We start from the raw sequence: 15,733 nt of genomic DNA on the forward strand, positions 1-15,733 counted from the left end.
AGGACCTCGTGTGAGAGCGAGATCTGTGCCTCCTATGGCGGCGTCTCGACCGCGTGGACGACCTGTTGCGCGAACGCTCCCTCCTCCAGCGAGAGCGTGACCTCCCGGTCCGTGGGCGCTCCGCTGGTTTCCGTGGAGGCGTCGTCCGTGGCTTACCCTGTGGATTTGGTTTAGGAGTCCCCTTAGGTGGTGTAGGAAGAGGAAGTAGTGACACCGATCTCGGCGGAGGGACAGGGGGCAACTCCGGCTGAGGGGCGGGCCCATGCTGTGAGAGCGGAGGTGTTGGCTGTCCTGAGGGAGGAAGTGGTGGTAGAGGAGGGTTGACGGGAGGATTCTCCTTGGGTATAGGGGGAGGAGGCGTCTTCGGCTGAGGTGGTGTATATACCACCGAGTACACCGAGCCCAGTGACTTCTTCGGAGGAGGGGACTGCGACCCAGCCCCTCCAGTATGTGATCGCCGCTTCCGGCGCCCTCCACCAGACTCAGCGTGACTTCTGGCGCCAGAACTCCTTCTGCGCCGCTTCGGGGGGTGAGAACGACTGCTCGACGCCGACCTCTTTCTCCTAGACGCCGACGTCATTTATCCGGTGTCGGATGTCGCCTCCGCAACTCAGGCGTCGAACGTCGCCTCCGCGACGTCGAACACTCCTTTCTCGACGCCGAACACCACCTCCGCGACGTCGACCGTTCCATTCTCGACGACTAGCGTCGACTCCTCCTCGACCCAAAGGTCCTCGACGCCGAGGATCCCCTCGACGCCGACCGTCTTCTCGACGGCGACCGGCGGTATTGCCTCGACAACTAGCGCAGACGCCTGTGGCTTCTCCTTCGACGCCGGTAGCTCAACGCCGTAGACGGTGCTTTCGACGGAGGCCTAACCAGGCTCCTCGACGTCGAATCTTCACGCAGTCTTGACCCGGAGCACCGGGGAGAAGGGGAATACACCGCCGTCATCCCTCTCAACGTAGTCGTCTATGCAATCGACGGAGACCGGGACCGTTTGCTGGTCTTACTGCCTCTGGGGAGCCCCCCAGAGGCCTCAGCAGAGGCAGAGGGAGCCTTCCCAGACCCGCCTGCAGTCGTCTCCCTTCCAGGCCTTGGAGCCTAATCTTCAGCCTTTCCCTCAGGGTCCTTGCTGAGAGGTTCTGGCAGATGTCGCAGTCTTCAGGGACATGTGCTTCAGGGAGACAAATAATGCAGACGTCGTGTGGATCAGTCTTGGCATTCTTCCTTCCACATGCTGGGCATTTGTTGAAAAAGAGCAGGCATTTTAGAGCCCTAAAAAGCCTTACAAACACACAGGAGAGAAGGGAAACACCAAGAATATATACTGCAAACACTTTTATCAAAAAGTGAACTTAATCCAATATAAACCCTTGAAAAAAGGGAGAGCTCAATGCCAGGGTCCTGTTAGCAGGAGCCGGAAAAAAGAACTGAAAGTGAAAGAGACCTGCTGTGCATTCTGGGATACTGGGGGAAAGTTCTGGAAAGTTCTCTTAAAGGCACAGTATCCTATTTAAGCCACATAATGGCAGCCTATGGGGCTTGTCTGTCCATGCCTTCCTCTCTATCATTCCAGAGTCTTTTCTGGTAGAGGCAAGTTTCTCTATGGAAGAAACTGGGCAGGCTGTGTTGTGTGTGGTTTTGTTTTGTGGAATTTTCTAGTTGAAGTGCTGGACAGTGTAGCCTGTGTATATAGGCTGCATTATTTGTCTTTAAATTCTCTCTTAAGTGTCTTTGCAGTTTCTGCATGATTTGACAATTTAAGAGATTATTTTTGATTGCCGGGGTCCACATGGGCGGGACTGTTCACTAGATTATGACTGTAACAGAGACACCCCTACTACAGAACTGGAGTTACAGGACAAACTACTCCTTCTCTTTTTGATTTTTGTGAATATATACAACAGTAGCTTTTTGACACAGCTAGTCTAAACAAAAACATATACACTATTTATCCAGTATTGGGGTATCTTTCTATCATAGATACACATGCCTGAATCATTCCCCGTCGTCTAGGCAGGAGTCCCACGGTAATAATATATACAATGGCAGTGCCGTAGAAAATTATTTGTAGTAGGCTGAAAAGACTATAGGCGCACAACTTAGCAGCCTATCGAACTCATTAAGTAAAAAGGACTGAAAAGTAGTCCCCACCAATCAGCTGGCAGCACCCTCTAGAACCTTCTCAACAGTGGCATCTACTGCCTACATCCCTCATGTTGTGAAGGATTGTAGGATTTGCCACACCTTCCCTGCCAAAACCATCAGAGACAGGGGGGGGTAAGGGTTCTATTTTGGCTCAAATCATCTTCCACAGATGATGAGGACAAGGCTTTAACATCCAGCAAAAGAGCCAGATCAAGAGATAGTTCTTCTCCTGAGAGGAAAAAACATCACATCTTCTCATGGAGTGTCTGAACTCTCAAAGAGATTGTCCTCTCCTCCTATGGAATCCCCAGCTTCTCCAGGATCTTCATCAAAAACTGTGAGTAAAGCCCAGACTAAGACTGTCTTTCTGGTGTCTTCTCTCACAGTCTCTGTAACTTCTGCCATTTCAAGCTCTGCGGTGACGGTATCTACATATGCCATTACCTCACCTATTGTTTCAGCAAAGATTTCCTCTAAAATCTTCAGGGACTAAGGACGAAAAGTCATTGTCTGCCATTTCATCGACGACGTTACCTTCGTCGACGAAGTCATCGACGATAAAAGTCCAATCGACGGCGAAATCATCCTTGACGAAGAGCCCGTCGGCGACGAAGAGCCCGCCGACTACGGCGTCGACGACAGCCATGTCGACGAAGACCCCGTCGGCAACTGCCCCGTCGACGACTACTCCATCCACAGTACCACCGTCTAGGACGACCCCATCGATGACCCCCATGGACGACTAGCTCGCCGACCCGCTTCTGCCAATAAGCGAGCCGCCTTCAACACAGCTTGTTAAAACGCCTAAATCTTCAAGGAGTTAAGTTATTACCAAGACTCCGCCAACAAGACCCTGGCCTGTTCCACCTCAAGTGTCTCATGTCTCACCTGTGGCCTGTACACACTTTCAGCTCAAGACCTATCATAGGCAGGACTACTCTAATACTTCCTCGCTGCTGCCATTGCAGATCTTCGAGTCTTATGTGGAAGAAGAGGATTCTGAGGAGGATGACGGATATAATGTAGGTCCCTTTTGGGATTGCTTGCCATCCCATCCGAATTACACATAAAATGCAAGGATGAGGAGGACTAAGAGGATTTGCAAGAGCATTATTACCAAGAGGAATTGTCCTCACCTTTTTTTATAGACAACCATATACACCTCCACGTTCGGAGGAGACAAGTCATCCACCTCCTTCTTTGATACAGGATTTGCAAGCCATGTTGGCAGACTATCGCCAGAGGTTCCCACTGACACCGTCCACGCAAGGTGTACCTCCGGTACCAGCGGACGTACATGCACCTCCTCCACCGCAGCCTCCAGTGTCACCAAGGTACACTGAAGAACCCGCGCCACAAGGGGATACCTCCTCTTCGGATGAAGATGGAAGAGAGGAAGCTGAGCTGCCTTAAGACAAACACGCCTACGGACCCATGGGATGAATACGTAATACCCAAGCCTTCACCTCCTTTGCCACAGCCCTCTGATTCTCCGCCGGTGGACATTGGAGGCTTTCATAATATCATGCAAAGGGCTGCTACAAGGTTTGAACTGCCAGTTACCATTGAGCAGTTGAACTGTTTCCTACATGATTTTAACCCCTTCAGTGCTGATGGCAAAGCCAGCTCGTCATTGGTGTTACCTGCCCTGTGCTTATGACGAGCTGGCCTTGTCATGAAGAATGGGAATCTCAATATTTCAGCACCCAGCGGGAAAACCCATAGCACCCAAGGTGTTAAAGAAGGGTATAGAAGGATCACAAGGGCCATACTCATTATAGACTTTATTTGGCAAGAAGGTCTAAAGATTATGAAGACACCTGCTTCTATCCCTGCAGTCCTTCCTCGTATAGAGAAAAAGTACAGGGCTCCACCAGAAACTCCATCTTGTTTGGTGGGTCACCCTCGTCTGGACTCTGATATCTCAAGCCGCTCAACAGAGGTCCAAGAATCCGTCCACTCCAATCTCAACGCCGCCGGATAAAGAAGGCAGAAGATTGGACTTAATAGGCAAAAAGTTTTCTATCAACGCTGCATCCTCTATCAAGGCAGCAAATTCTCTTGCGATTCTTGCCCGTTATGACCGACAGATGTGGTCGGAGCTCTCTGAATACCTGGAGTTGATACCGGAGGACCGTCAACAAGAGGCACGTAAGATACTGCTTGAAGGAGGAAAGAGCAGCTTCAGAAATAAGAGATTGTGCCCTGGACATTGCAAATACTAATTTCCGTCAGTTAGCGGGCGCAGCGGTGCTCAGACGCCAAGGTTGGCTTAGAGCAACCTCCTTCATACCTGAGGTTCAAACGAAAATCCTCTATGGCTTACGACGGGGACTCCCTCTTCGGTAAGCACATAGATGACGCCTTGCTTGCCATCAAAACTGATACCGCAAAATCGCTTGGTACTCTACAGTACAAGAGGTTCTTTTAGAGGAGCAAGAGGTCTTGGCTTTTCTTCTAGAGGAAGTTACCATAACCAACAGAACCGGCAATACCAATCACAGTACAAGCAACCGTATTACCAGTCATCATATCGTCAGACTACCTCCAATAATTTCTCTTGTCAGGGAGGAAGACTAAGAGCAAACCATCAAGGACGAGATTCAAACAAACGTCAATGAGTTTTGCCGGACACCAGTCCAACATCCTTTCCTCCCTGTGGGCGCGAAGATCTCTGCATTTTACCATCATTGGCGGAACATCACATCGGACCGGTGGGTCCTAGAATTAGTGGAAAAAGGGCACAATTCCTAAAGAAACCTCCTACGATTCCGCCCAAGGGTCCCCCTCCCCCTCTTCTTCACTTACTGTTCAAGGAGGCCTTAAACATGTTTCGCAAGAATGCGATAGAGAAGGTTGCGATCTTGCAGAAGGGAAGAGTATTTTACTTGCTTCTTCCTGATAAAGATGAAATCGGGAGAGTGGCCCCCGATTTTGGATCTGTGCAGGCTCAACAAATTCTTGAAGAAACAGTTTTCGCATGGTGATATTGGCAGATGTGCTCAATTGTCTCAGCAAAGGCGATTTTATGGCTTCTCTGGACTTGGAAGACGCCTACTTCCATATCCCTATACACCCCAAACATCGCAAATACCCCCGATTCACAGTGGCTGGCGTCCACTTTCAATTCAAGGTGCTTCCATTCGGGCTAAAGTCGGCACCAAGATTATTTACAAAATGCTTGGCCCCAGTTTCTGCAGCGTTGAGGTCCCAGGGAATACAGGTTTTCCTGTACCTCGACGGTTGGTTGCTCAAAGGACCATCGAATCAGATCACAAGACAAGCGGTCAAAAGCGCCCTGTGTCTATTCTCAAGTCTGGGCCTCACTCGAAATGCGAAAAAGTCACAATTACAGCCCCAACAGGTTTTAACCTTTCTGGGAGCCTCTCTGGACACTCGAAAGTGCAAAGCATTCCTGTCTCAGGAGCGTCAGGACAGACTTCGAAGAGTAGCAAAGCAGATCTCAGCAAAAAAGTCACTTTCTGTCCGGTCGTATGCGTCTCTCCTAGTTAGGTGCTCTTCAGAAATCAACCTAGTTCCCTTTGCAAGACTCAGGATGAGGCCGCTACAGGAGGGATTACAACAATGGCAACAACTAGGAGGATCTTTCGTCGATCGCATAAAGGTGACACCCAAAATGAGGCAAGCTCTCCAGTGGTGGTCGAAAGAAAGCAATCTGTCTCCGGGCCTCACATTTCTTCAGGCTATCCCGGAATTCCTTATGACTACAGATGCATCAATGGAGGGATGGGAAGGTCATCTTCAGGACCTCCAGATTCAAGGCCGATGGTCTCATCAGTATCGGCAGATGCACATCAACAGTCTCGAATTAAGAGCCATTTTCTTTTCTCTGCAAGCGTTCTTTCCAAGAATTTCAAATTCATTAGTATTGGTGCGTATATACAATACCACCAGCATGTTTTACATAAACAAGCAAGGAGGAACGAGATCTCTATCCCTATCGCAGGAAGCTCAAGAGATGTGAGTGGATTATACAACACGGCATAACACTCGGAGCGGAGCATGTGAAGGGGGTTCAAAACTCCTTAGCTGACAACCTCAGCAGATCCCTCACAGGCTGCCACGAATGGGAGCTAGAACAGGAACAGGTGAACGGACTCTTTCAAAGTTGGGGCACACCAACTCTGGATCTGTTTGCGACAAGGCAAAACAGCAAATGCCTGTTCTACACCAGCAGATTTCCACAACGGGAGTCAAGAGGGAATGCCCTGTCCATGAGATGCTCAGGAATCTATGCGTACGCTTTTCCCCCGATACCATTGATACCAAGGATTCTGCAGAAGATTAAGAGGGAACATTGCACTCTTCTCCTCATTGCTCCTCGCATGCCGAGACAGTACTGGTTCCAAGAACTGCTCCTGTTATCTCGACAACCTCCAATTCGTCTCAGACCGACTCTTTCCATGCTGTCAAGGGAAGGAGGTCAGTTTCTGCACCCAGATCCTCAATCGCTGCACTTGCACGCATGGCTCCTGACTTCTTTTTTTTTTTTATTGAGAAAAAACAATATAATACTAAACATACACTTCAAGTCATAAAGAAGAAAAAAGGTGGAAAAAAGACCATTAATCACATTAATAATACATCAAACTACATTTGCATTTAACCTTTCCTTCCATCTATGTACCGGTTCCCAGATTTTCCTTCCCCATCTTTTAATCCTTTTACCTTTTTTCCCGAATATACCTTTTTCGAGGTTAAAAGTCCCTAATAGTAAAGCAATCCACTGCTGTATTCCCGGGGGAAGGGGGTCCAGCCAGACTCTAGCGATCAGCAACCTGAAAACTGCCATTGCTACAAATATGAATTCGCTATGTTCACCTTCACAGTCCCGAACTCCCAACATAATTACTGTCGGCGTTAAATTCACATTTAAGGCAAGTGTACGGGCCATAAAAACCTCAATGCCTTTTAATAGGGGCCTTAATTTGGGACAAGTCGCAAAAATATGTATACTATCTGCGGCAGTAGCATTGCATCGCCAACAATTGATCCCTGTAGTTGCGCCCCACTGCGCTATGCGATCTGGAGTATGGTAAAGTTGATACAGCGTTTTGTAGTGCTGCGATTGTAATGGGGCAGAATAAAATGCTGAGCCTCCTAACTCCAAAGACTTCAAGAAAGACTCGCTCGAAGTCCCTAATTTCCCCTCCCATTTATTACCGAATCTGTCAGTATCGTCCTTCGTCTCAGCCAACTGGGCATAGAAATACCTAATGGAGCAGACCCCACTTTGCGCTATTGCTTCCATGATGTTATTTGTATTAAATCCACCTGCCCCACCTTTTTTCTTAGAGAGAACTCCTAGTCTGTAGATACTTGAAGAAGCTATGTCTTGCTATATTAAATTTAGCCATCAGATCTGAAAATTGAAGTATGTTACCATCTGAGTTTAGCATATCTCCTATATTTTTAATACCTTTGCTGTTCCAATCTGCCATAATGGTATCCGCAAAAATTAAAGGTGGTAAAGACTTATTCATATATAAATTAGTATACCTGTTAAATCTCCCTAGTCCGAGATTTTTTGCAACAGCAGACCATACATTATAGGCTGCGGCCACAGTCTTAAATCGTGTACGTTTATAGTACGATGAATCTGTACAATTTAGAAAAGCATTTGCGGAATCTTTACCCAGAACAATTGAATAAATCATAGTTGAGGTAGCTTTGACTTTCGGATCCCCTTCATTTGCTCCGATTAAACCTTGAATATATTGTAATACCGATGCCCAGTAGTAGAACCTAAAATCGGGAACCCCCCAGCCTCCCCTGTCCCTTGGCAGAGTCATATACTTATATGCCCGTCTTGTCTTCCCATATGACCAAATAAATCTGTTAAGAATCGACTCTAACTTGTTAAACCAAGTAGAATAAAAAAAAAGAGGGATTGTACGAAAAAAATAAAGAAATTTAGGAAGTATGAGCATTTTAATAATATTAGTGCGACCCACTAACGTAAGCCTAAGATTATTTATCCTCAGCAAGTCTGAATTAACTTTCTTTAATAAGGGCGAGATGTTCTGTTCAACTATTGTTCCTAAGTTAGAAGAAATTTCAACCCCAAGGTAGACTGCTGCAGGGACCACTCGTGGGTCAACACATTGGGTTGCTGTGTTTTTAATAATCTGTGTTTTGGCACTATTAAGCTTATAACCAGAAATATTGCCAAAATTTAAAGCTTCTTGTTCTATTTCACCTATTGCCAATTCAGGATCAGGAGTAATTATCGCGACATCGTCAGCATATGCCAGTACTTTAAGTACTAACTCGTTTACGCACATGGGAGGAATACGTGGATTAAAATCAAGATTGCGTAGATATGGATCCATATACAGTGCAAACAAGAGAGGAGAGCTGGGGCAACCTTGCCTTGTTCCTCTCTTAATCTGCACTGCTGATGTTAATTCCCGATTGATTTTAATTCTAGCTATTGGGTCCCTATAGAGCACCTGAATTGCTTTTATAAAATTGTCACCAAACCCCATAGTTCTCATTAACACCCACAAATATTCCCAGTCAACCCTATCGAAAGCCTTCTCGGCATCTAAAAATAAAGCCGAGACCGGGCCGCCAGAAACCTCCATGGCGTCAAAACAGGTAATCACAGTTCTGACATGTTCTGTAGTCTCTTTCCCCGGGATGAATCCATGTTGGACTGGTGCAACTAATTTTTCTATGACAGCCGACAGCCTTGTAGCCAGAATTTTCGAATAGAGCTTTACGTCAGTATTCATTAAGGCTATAGGTCTATATGACCCCGGATTTGTGGCGGGTTTACCTTTTTTCAAGATAACTATAATTTCAGTCTCGCCCCATGATTTTGGAATTGAAATATCTCTCTGGGCTTGAATAAGTGTATCCAGTAGCTCTACTCTAAAAACTGATATAAAGGTTTTATAAAATTCGATCGGTATCAGATCAGGACCTGCAGCCTTAGAGGATGGGAGATCTGATAAAGCAAGAGACATTTCTTCTAGCGTTATAGGGGCTTCAAGTGTACTATTTTCCTCCGGGTCTAATTTCCCAAGTTGAATGTCTCCTAAATATTCCCTGATTTTATCGATATCAACCTCGATCTCTCTGTCATATAGACCAGTATAAAATTTCCAAAATTCATTCCTTATACCGACAGTCAGAGATCAAATTGCCTGAATCATCAACTATACTTTTAATGTCCCCTGCGTTGGCTTTTTGTCTAGATCTAACAGCAAGAATGTGCCCAACCCGCTCGCTAAGCTCACAGGCCTGCTCCTTCTTTGCTAAGTAACTAACTACTGTCCTGTTAGTGATTCTTTCCGCTATCTCCGCTTTTAAAACCGTGATTTCCAACAGTTGTTGATCCAGTGGGAGCCCCCTCATGATAAACCTGCTTAGCTCAGCCTCAGCATCCAGAAGGGAGTTAACTTGCTGATCGAACATTTCTCTTTCTTTTTTCCGTCTATGTGCTGAAAAACTAATTGTCTCTCCCCTGACGTCCGCTTTAAAAGCATCCCAAATGTAAGCACTACTAGTGCTCCCCAAATTATTAAGCCAAAACTCGCTAATCCATTTTTCCATGTGAGTACAATAACCCTCGTCGAGTAACAAAGCTCGCTCAAATGTCCAACTATATGGTTTCCTACCTAACCCATTTATACTTAATGTCAATAACAGTGGGTTATGGTCCGAAACCAAACGAGGTAACTTCTTAATCTGCGTGTTAGATAACAACACATTGGAGATTAAAAAATAATCCAGCCTTACTGGTATATTGTGAGGAGCAGAAAAGAATGTATTACCATCTATCTGTGGGTGTAAATTAGCCCAAACATCTGAAAGAGCATTATGGCGTGCCATATCTACTATCGCCCTATGCACCTTTTTCTTCCTCCCCATATAAGACTCACTCAATTGTAGCTCCATATTTGCTGGCCGGCTGATATTAAAATCTCCGCAGCAAACAATTGGCTCCACCCAAGTTGAGAGCTCATGATCCAGGAATTGAAATATATCTGGGTCATCACATGTTGAACCATAGACTGAAACTAGTGTGAACCTAGCACCTCTAAAACCTATTTCTATAATTGCCCATCTACCCCAGGTATCCTCTTTGCTCCTAAATACTGTACAATCTGCTCCTCTCCCAAGAATCGCTACACCGCGAGTTTTGGAAGCTTGCTTAGTATATGCTAAAACTTTAAATCCAGCCTGTTCTAACAAAAAACCCTTTCCTCCCTCCACATGAGTTTCCTGTAGACATATCAGATCAGGAGACATTGATTTGCAAAATGCTGAAACCCGCAGCCTTTTTTGAAGATCATTAAGACCACAAACATTAAATGACAGAATTCGACAAGTCATCAAAAAACATCAAAGAGTAGCACCAGCTTCCAATCCCAACTCATAACCAAACCCACCACTTCCTTTTTTCCCCATTTGTACAAACCCTGTGACTGCCTCAAATTGCATTTTACTGTGTATAATGTGTGCCATTTATTCCCCCCCCCTCTTCCCCCTCATCCTCCCACCCACCTCCCTGAACCCCCCCCACACTGCCCCTCCCCCCTCCCCCCCTACAGGCAAATAGGTCACAAATGACCTATATGTGGACGCCAGGGAAGCAGCAGCCGCTACTCCTCCCCACCGCCGGCCAGCCAGCTTGTCAAACATAGCAAACTTTAAATCCATTATTTGTTCTCCTTATATCCCAAAACTTCCACCATGTAGGCCTTCGCCTTAATCTCTGAAAAGAAAAATTTAAACTGGCCCTTGGTCACAATTTTCAACTTTGCCGGGTATAACAAATACTTCTCCGAGCCCAGAGCCTGAATATGTGGTATCAGTTGTCTCAGCCTCCATCTACGCTCAACTGTGGCATGACAAAAATCTGGTCTTGCAAAGAACGTGACGTTGTTGTAAGTACGTCTTGTCTCTGGCTTCGCTTTGTCCAATATCAGCTGCCTAAGGAGGAAATTCCCTACAAAAATCAGTAGAGCTCTTGGTCGCCCTCCCTGTGCACCAGCCTGAGGCTGACCCCTTTTAAGGAACAAGGGGAAACGATGGGCTCTTTGAATTTCGGTTTCCCACTGCCAACTAGATAACTCCGGAAAAGCCCCCTTTAACAAGTTCACCACAAACAGCCTGGGGTCCTCCCCTTCAAGACCTTCCTCCACACCAAGTAGTCTGATATTGTTGCGACGCTGCCTGTTCTCGAAATCTTCCAGCTTCCAGTTGACATCCTCAGCCACCTTTTGATGCTCTTCCTTGTACAGTTTCAGATCTCTCAGTTCATCTTCGACTTTACTGGTCCTTTCCTCGACATGAACAACTCTCTCTACCATCTCATCTTGCCTTTTGCTTATAGTTCTAAGCTTATTCTGTATCTTCCTTGATTCCTGCCTCGCCCTCCTACTCTCCCCTCTAGCCTCAGACTGCATTAATTTCAGGGTATTAAAGAGAAGATCCAGCGTAACAGGAGGCTGAGAGGATTGAGTAGAACCATGTTCGCCAATCAGTGTTGCCGGACTATCTAGCTCCAGGAACGAAAAGGTAGTGGTAGAATAATCCCAAGCTAGTTTCTTAGTGGGATCGGTAGTACTACTTGCGGTGGAGGGTTTCCTTTTAGACAAACGTTTTTTCTGTGAAGTTTTCCTGGCAGGGGAACTACTGACTGAGTCAATACCCGTGGATTCATCAGAGCTAAAGCCCTCCGATGGCTGAGACTGCGACTGTGTGTCCTCATCAACAGAGTAAAATCTCTCTGCAGAAGCTGAACCACTAGCGATGCCGAAATCGGCAGAGGTAGAGGATTCACCACCTGATTTAATTCCCCCACTCTCCGTACCTAAATCCATGGTCTCTGCCCAAGTTATAGGTTTAGACAGCCGTATACCTGCATTATCCGCCTCAGATGCAGGGACCTCTATGCCATCATTTAGCTTTAGCCCAATTAACTCAGTTCCCAACTCGTGCTCCAGCTCCAGCTCCGCTCCCGGTCCTGGTGCAGGCACAGAAGACCTTCGGGATTCATCTGGTGACTCATCCGGCAGCTGAGTATTGATAGCCCGATTGTCAACCATAACAGTAAGCTCCTTACCCGTGCCTTTGGTTAAGCCTATTCTTACAATTTGTCCAGATTCAATTGACACTAGCTCTGTCTCTGCCCCACGCAACACCCCAGTCCCATTATGGCTGCTTGACTCACCCACGGCAACCGCCAGGCCGGCATCTCTGCTCTCACCCGGGTTTGCTGCAGGCACTGCAGCGGACGACTTTCCTGTTGCTGTAGGTCTTGCTAGTTGCTTAGCAGCGCCGGTACCGGCTCCAAGTCCTGCATCTGTGCTGAAGACGCCGACACCAATGCTCCCAACGCTGTTTCCAGCCTGTGAATCCGCTCCTGCAGTGAAATCCGCCGAGGCACCAGGTTTGGCTGTGGGGGGTCCAGTACTAGTTTTAGCCGTCAGGGGTCCGCTACCTGCTGGAGTGTTAGCAAAGCTTTCTGCTACAGTGGGCTGCCGCAGCGCGTTTTCTTTCGGTTTCAGCTTGGTAGCAGGACCTGCATCTCTCGTGGGTGCTGTACTGTCCGCCCCGTTTCTTTTTCCTGCCGTCCTCTTTAAGCTCGAGGGATTTTTCTGCACAGTAGATAAAGCGGGGCCAGGGCCATTCGCTTTAAAATCCGCTTTATTCTTTTCCTTTTCCTTCGCTGTTACTGTTGCTGCTGCTTGACGTTTAGAACTCTCCGCATCGGCTGGTTTCCCTCCCTTGCCGTCTTTGGCCTCAGGTCCGCGCTGCAGACGAAGAGGCATCTTAAACAGGGATTTTAGTATCAAGCTGACAGCCTCTGATACTCTCCTTCTAAGACGCAAAGCTGTACGCGATATAATGTTTCCTTGTTGTTGCCGTCCCGAGGGAGGGAATATCGCAGTACACTGCAGCAAAGGCATACAGCAATCTCAGACCAGGCACCTAGTTGCTCTTATTTCCACCATTAAAGAAAAGCCTGGCAGTGGAGAAGAGGAGAGTGCGACTCACTCACTGCATCCCTCAGCGGCCATCTTGCCCCTCTTGTGGTCTCAGTAACCAACAGTTACTTCTGATGTAGCTAACCATGGCTCCTGACTTCTTGAAGTTTAAAGATCTCCAAATCTCTGAAGACTAGAGCAATTCTGTCTCAAGCCCGTGCTCAGAGTACTATCAGAACATACCGTTTCAAATGGAAATGCTTTTGTTGCTGGTGCGAAACAAATAATATACATCCCCTTCAAGCTCCACCTGAGGATATTCTACCTTACTTACTTTATCTAGTCAAGGCGGGTCTGGTATTCTCTTCTGTTAAGGTACATCTTGCCGCCATATCCCGATTCAGAAGAAGTGCGAACAAGCCTTCACTATGTTAATCTTCACTGATAAAACCATTTCTGAAAGGATTTTCGAGCCTTTCCTCCAATTCGACTACCGCCTCCCGAATGGGACCTCAATATTTTCTTGTCCCAATTAATGAGGCGACCGTTCGAGCCTATCCATAAGGCTGAACTGAAATTCTTAACCTGGAAAGTGGCTATTTTACTAGCTCTCACTTCAGCCGGGAGGGTTAGTGAAATTCAGGCTATCACCATTTCAGAACCTTTCTTACATTTCTCAAGCTGTGCATGGGGCGGGCAGTCGGACTGACCAGGTAAGTGGTCTAAGTCTATTGCATTTCATTTCGTTTATAGACTTTTCTTGTTGAGCAGTGTTATGCTGGTGTTGGTTTATTTTTTCTCCACTAGGTTTGCAAGCAGTGAAAAAACGATTGTGTTCATTCTCATCGAAGCAATCCGAATTCTAGGTTAAATACATTAATGTTATTCATTGTCATCATGCAGGCTTGTTGCCCTCTAGTCAAAATGTTGTATGCAATACAAGCAGAATAAAAAAATTCTATTTTATCATAACCATCTGTTTGTCAGTTTTTTAAAACCTTGCAGGAAAGATTTTCTTCAAGGTTGCCAGAGATTCCCTTTCGGCACATCTCAAGGTGTTGTCTTTCCTTATTCCAAGGAACCCTGGCTCCAGTTGAAAATTGATGGAGTAATTCACTTTCATCTGAAATGTTGAGCGAGAAACCGTAATATCACCTTGCCTGGGAGAGCGATTTCTGAAATATCCGTAACATGTTTGCAGCAGTATGCTTCATTTTTATTTTTGTTTTGTGTATTACCTTCTCATAATGTCTACTGTTAACTAAGAAATCAATAGCGCTGTGTGTCGTTTGACAGTGTGCTGCATTGATTTTGCTAGAATTGTTGTTAACCCTGCCCATAAGCAAATGTCAGTTTGATTCAAGTTTAATTCAATTAACCATTTTTTTGCTAAAGCCTTAATGGACATTTTTGTTATCAGACCTTATGCCTCTTAAACATTACATGCTACAGTTTTAAATTCCATATATGGTGCTAATTTGTTCAATAATACTTTGCAGATAATTTCTTGCAATTTAGTATTTGGTCAAGTGGACTTTTTTTAATTTTATGAATCTCAAAATATTCTTTTACTCCACTTTGGTTAGCAAAGTTGTTTGTCTGCTTTCAAGATGCATACCGATCTAGATTTGTTTGCTTCAAAATACGTTTGTTTTAGTTTCATTGCTCTATATTAACAGTTTTTTTTTCTTTATTTTTTGTGGCAGACAAGTATGTTTTGGAAATTTGATCTTCACTCCTCATCTCATATTGACACACTTTTAGAAAGAGAGGATGTGACGCTAAAGGAGTTGATGGATGAGGAAGATGTTTTACAGGAATGTAAAGCCCAGAATCGCAAACTTGTGGAATATCTTCTAAAGTCGGAATGCTTGGAAAATCTAGTAACCTTCATTATAGAAGAACCGCCTCAAGACATGGATGAAAAAATAAAATATAAGTATGGACAATTGTTTATACCAGTGAACTAGAAAGGACAGATCATATAATTGAAATATTAATGTTTTAATTTAATGTCTTGTCAACCTGATTTGCTGTTAATTTCGCTTGTCCCTAGGTTTCTATGAATCTTGTTTAAACCTAAGGAGGACACTGCCCGAAAATAAATATTTGCTCTAGTGATACTTTATTAATTAGTAAAGAAACCTAAAATTAGCCACATACTGCATATCCGCTTTTTGGAGCTTTTGACATGCTTTTCAGACCCTCCAATAATACATTTTTTTCCTCTAGAAATGGTACCTACAGTTTTGCCTTATTACTATTTTCGCATTCACATGCTATGCATTATTCGTTGTTTTCGCATCTCAAATGCCCAGGAAGTTCCATTGTGTGGTTGCAATCTTCAGATTCCTATTTTTGCAAATGTGTTTGTAGGCAGTGGAGGGTAGCTCCTGGATTGTCAGTAGGAGTTGGGAAAATAGTTTCATCTATTTTCTCTGAACTTTCTTGTATCTGATATTGAAGAGCACCGGTTTTACTTTGAGGAGGTATTGGTTAGTCAACCCAAGCAGACCACAAGGCCAACAACCACGTAGCCGAAGAATGCTGCAGCATACGCTATTCAGGTTCTGCCCCAACTGCCACCAAGTTTGCACAAAGGAAACCCATCAAGTCTG

At 45.5% G+C, this 15,733-nt stretch overlaps 1 protein-coding gene across 10 annotated transcripts in view; it reads left to right on the forward strand.

Moving 5' to 3' along the window:
- Positions 1-15,733, forward strand: part of PPP6R3 (protein phosphatase 6 regulatory subunit 3) — a 1,665,951-nt gene that overhangs the window by 144,264 nt on the left and 1,505,954 nt on the right. For 7 of the 10 annotated variants that reach the window (XM_086957827.1, XM_086957831.1, XM_086957834.1 and 4 more), the window contains one exon: positions 14,822-15,054. In XM_086957827.1, coding sequence (XP_086813953.1) covers positions 14,828-15,054 — 227 coding nt within the window. In that variant the 5' untranslated portion in view covers positions 14,822-14,827. Of the gene's footprint in view, positions 1-14,099; positions 14,319-14,821; positions 15,055-15,733 lie in introns of those variants that run through there. The other 3 variants (XM_086957826.1, XM_086957830.1, XM_086957833.1) reach the window with 1 other exon arrangement.

The sequence above is a fragment of the Lissotriton vulgaris genome, chromosome 2_1, assembly GCF_964263255.1.
Source record: "Lissotriton vulgaris chromosome 2_1, aLisVul1.2, whole genome shotgun sequence".
NCBI classification, from domain to species: domain Eukaryota; kingdom Metazoa; phylum Chordata; class Amphibia; order Caudata; family Salamandridae; genus Lissotriton; species Lissotriton vulgaris.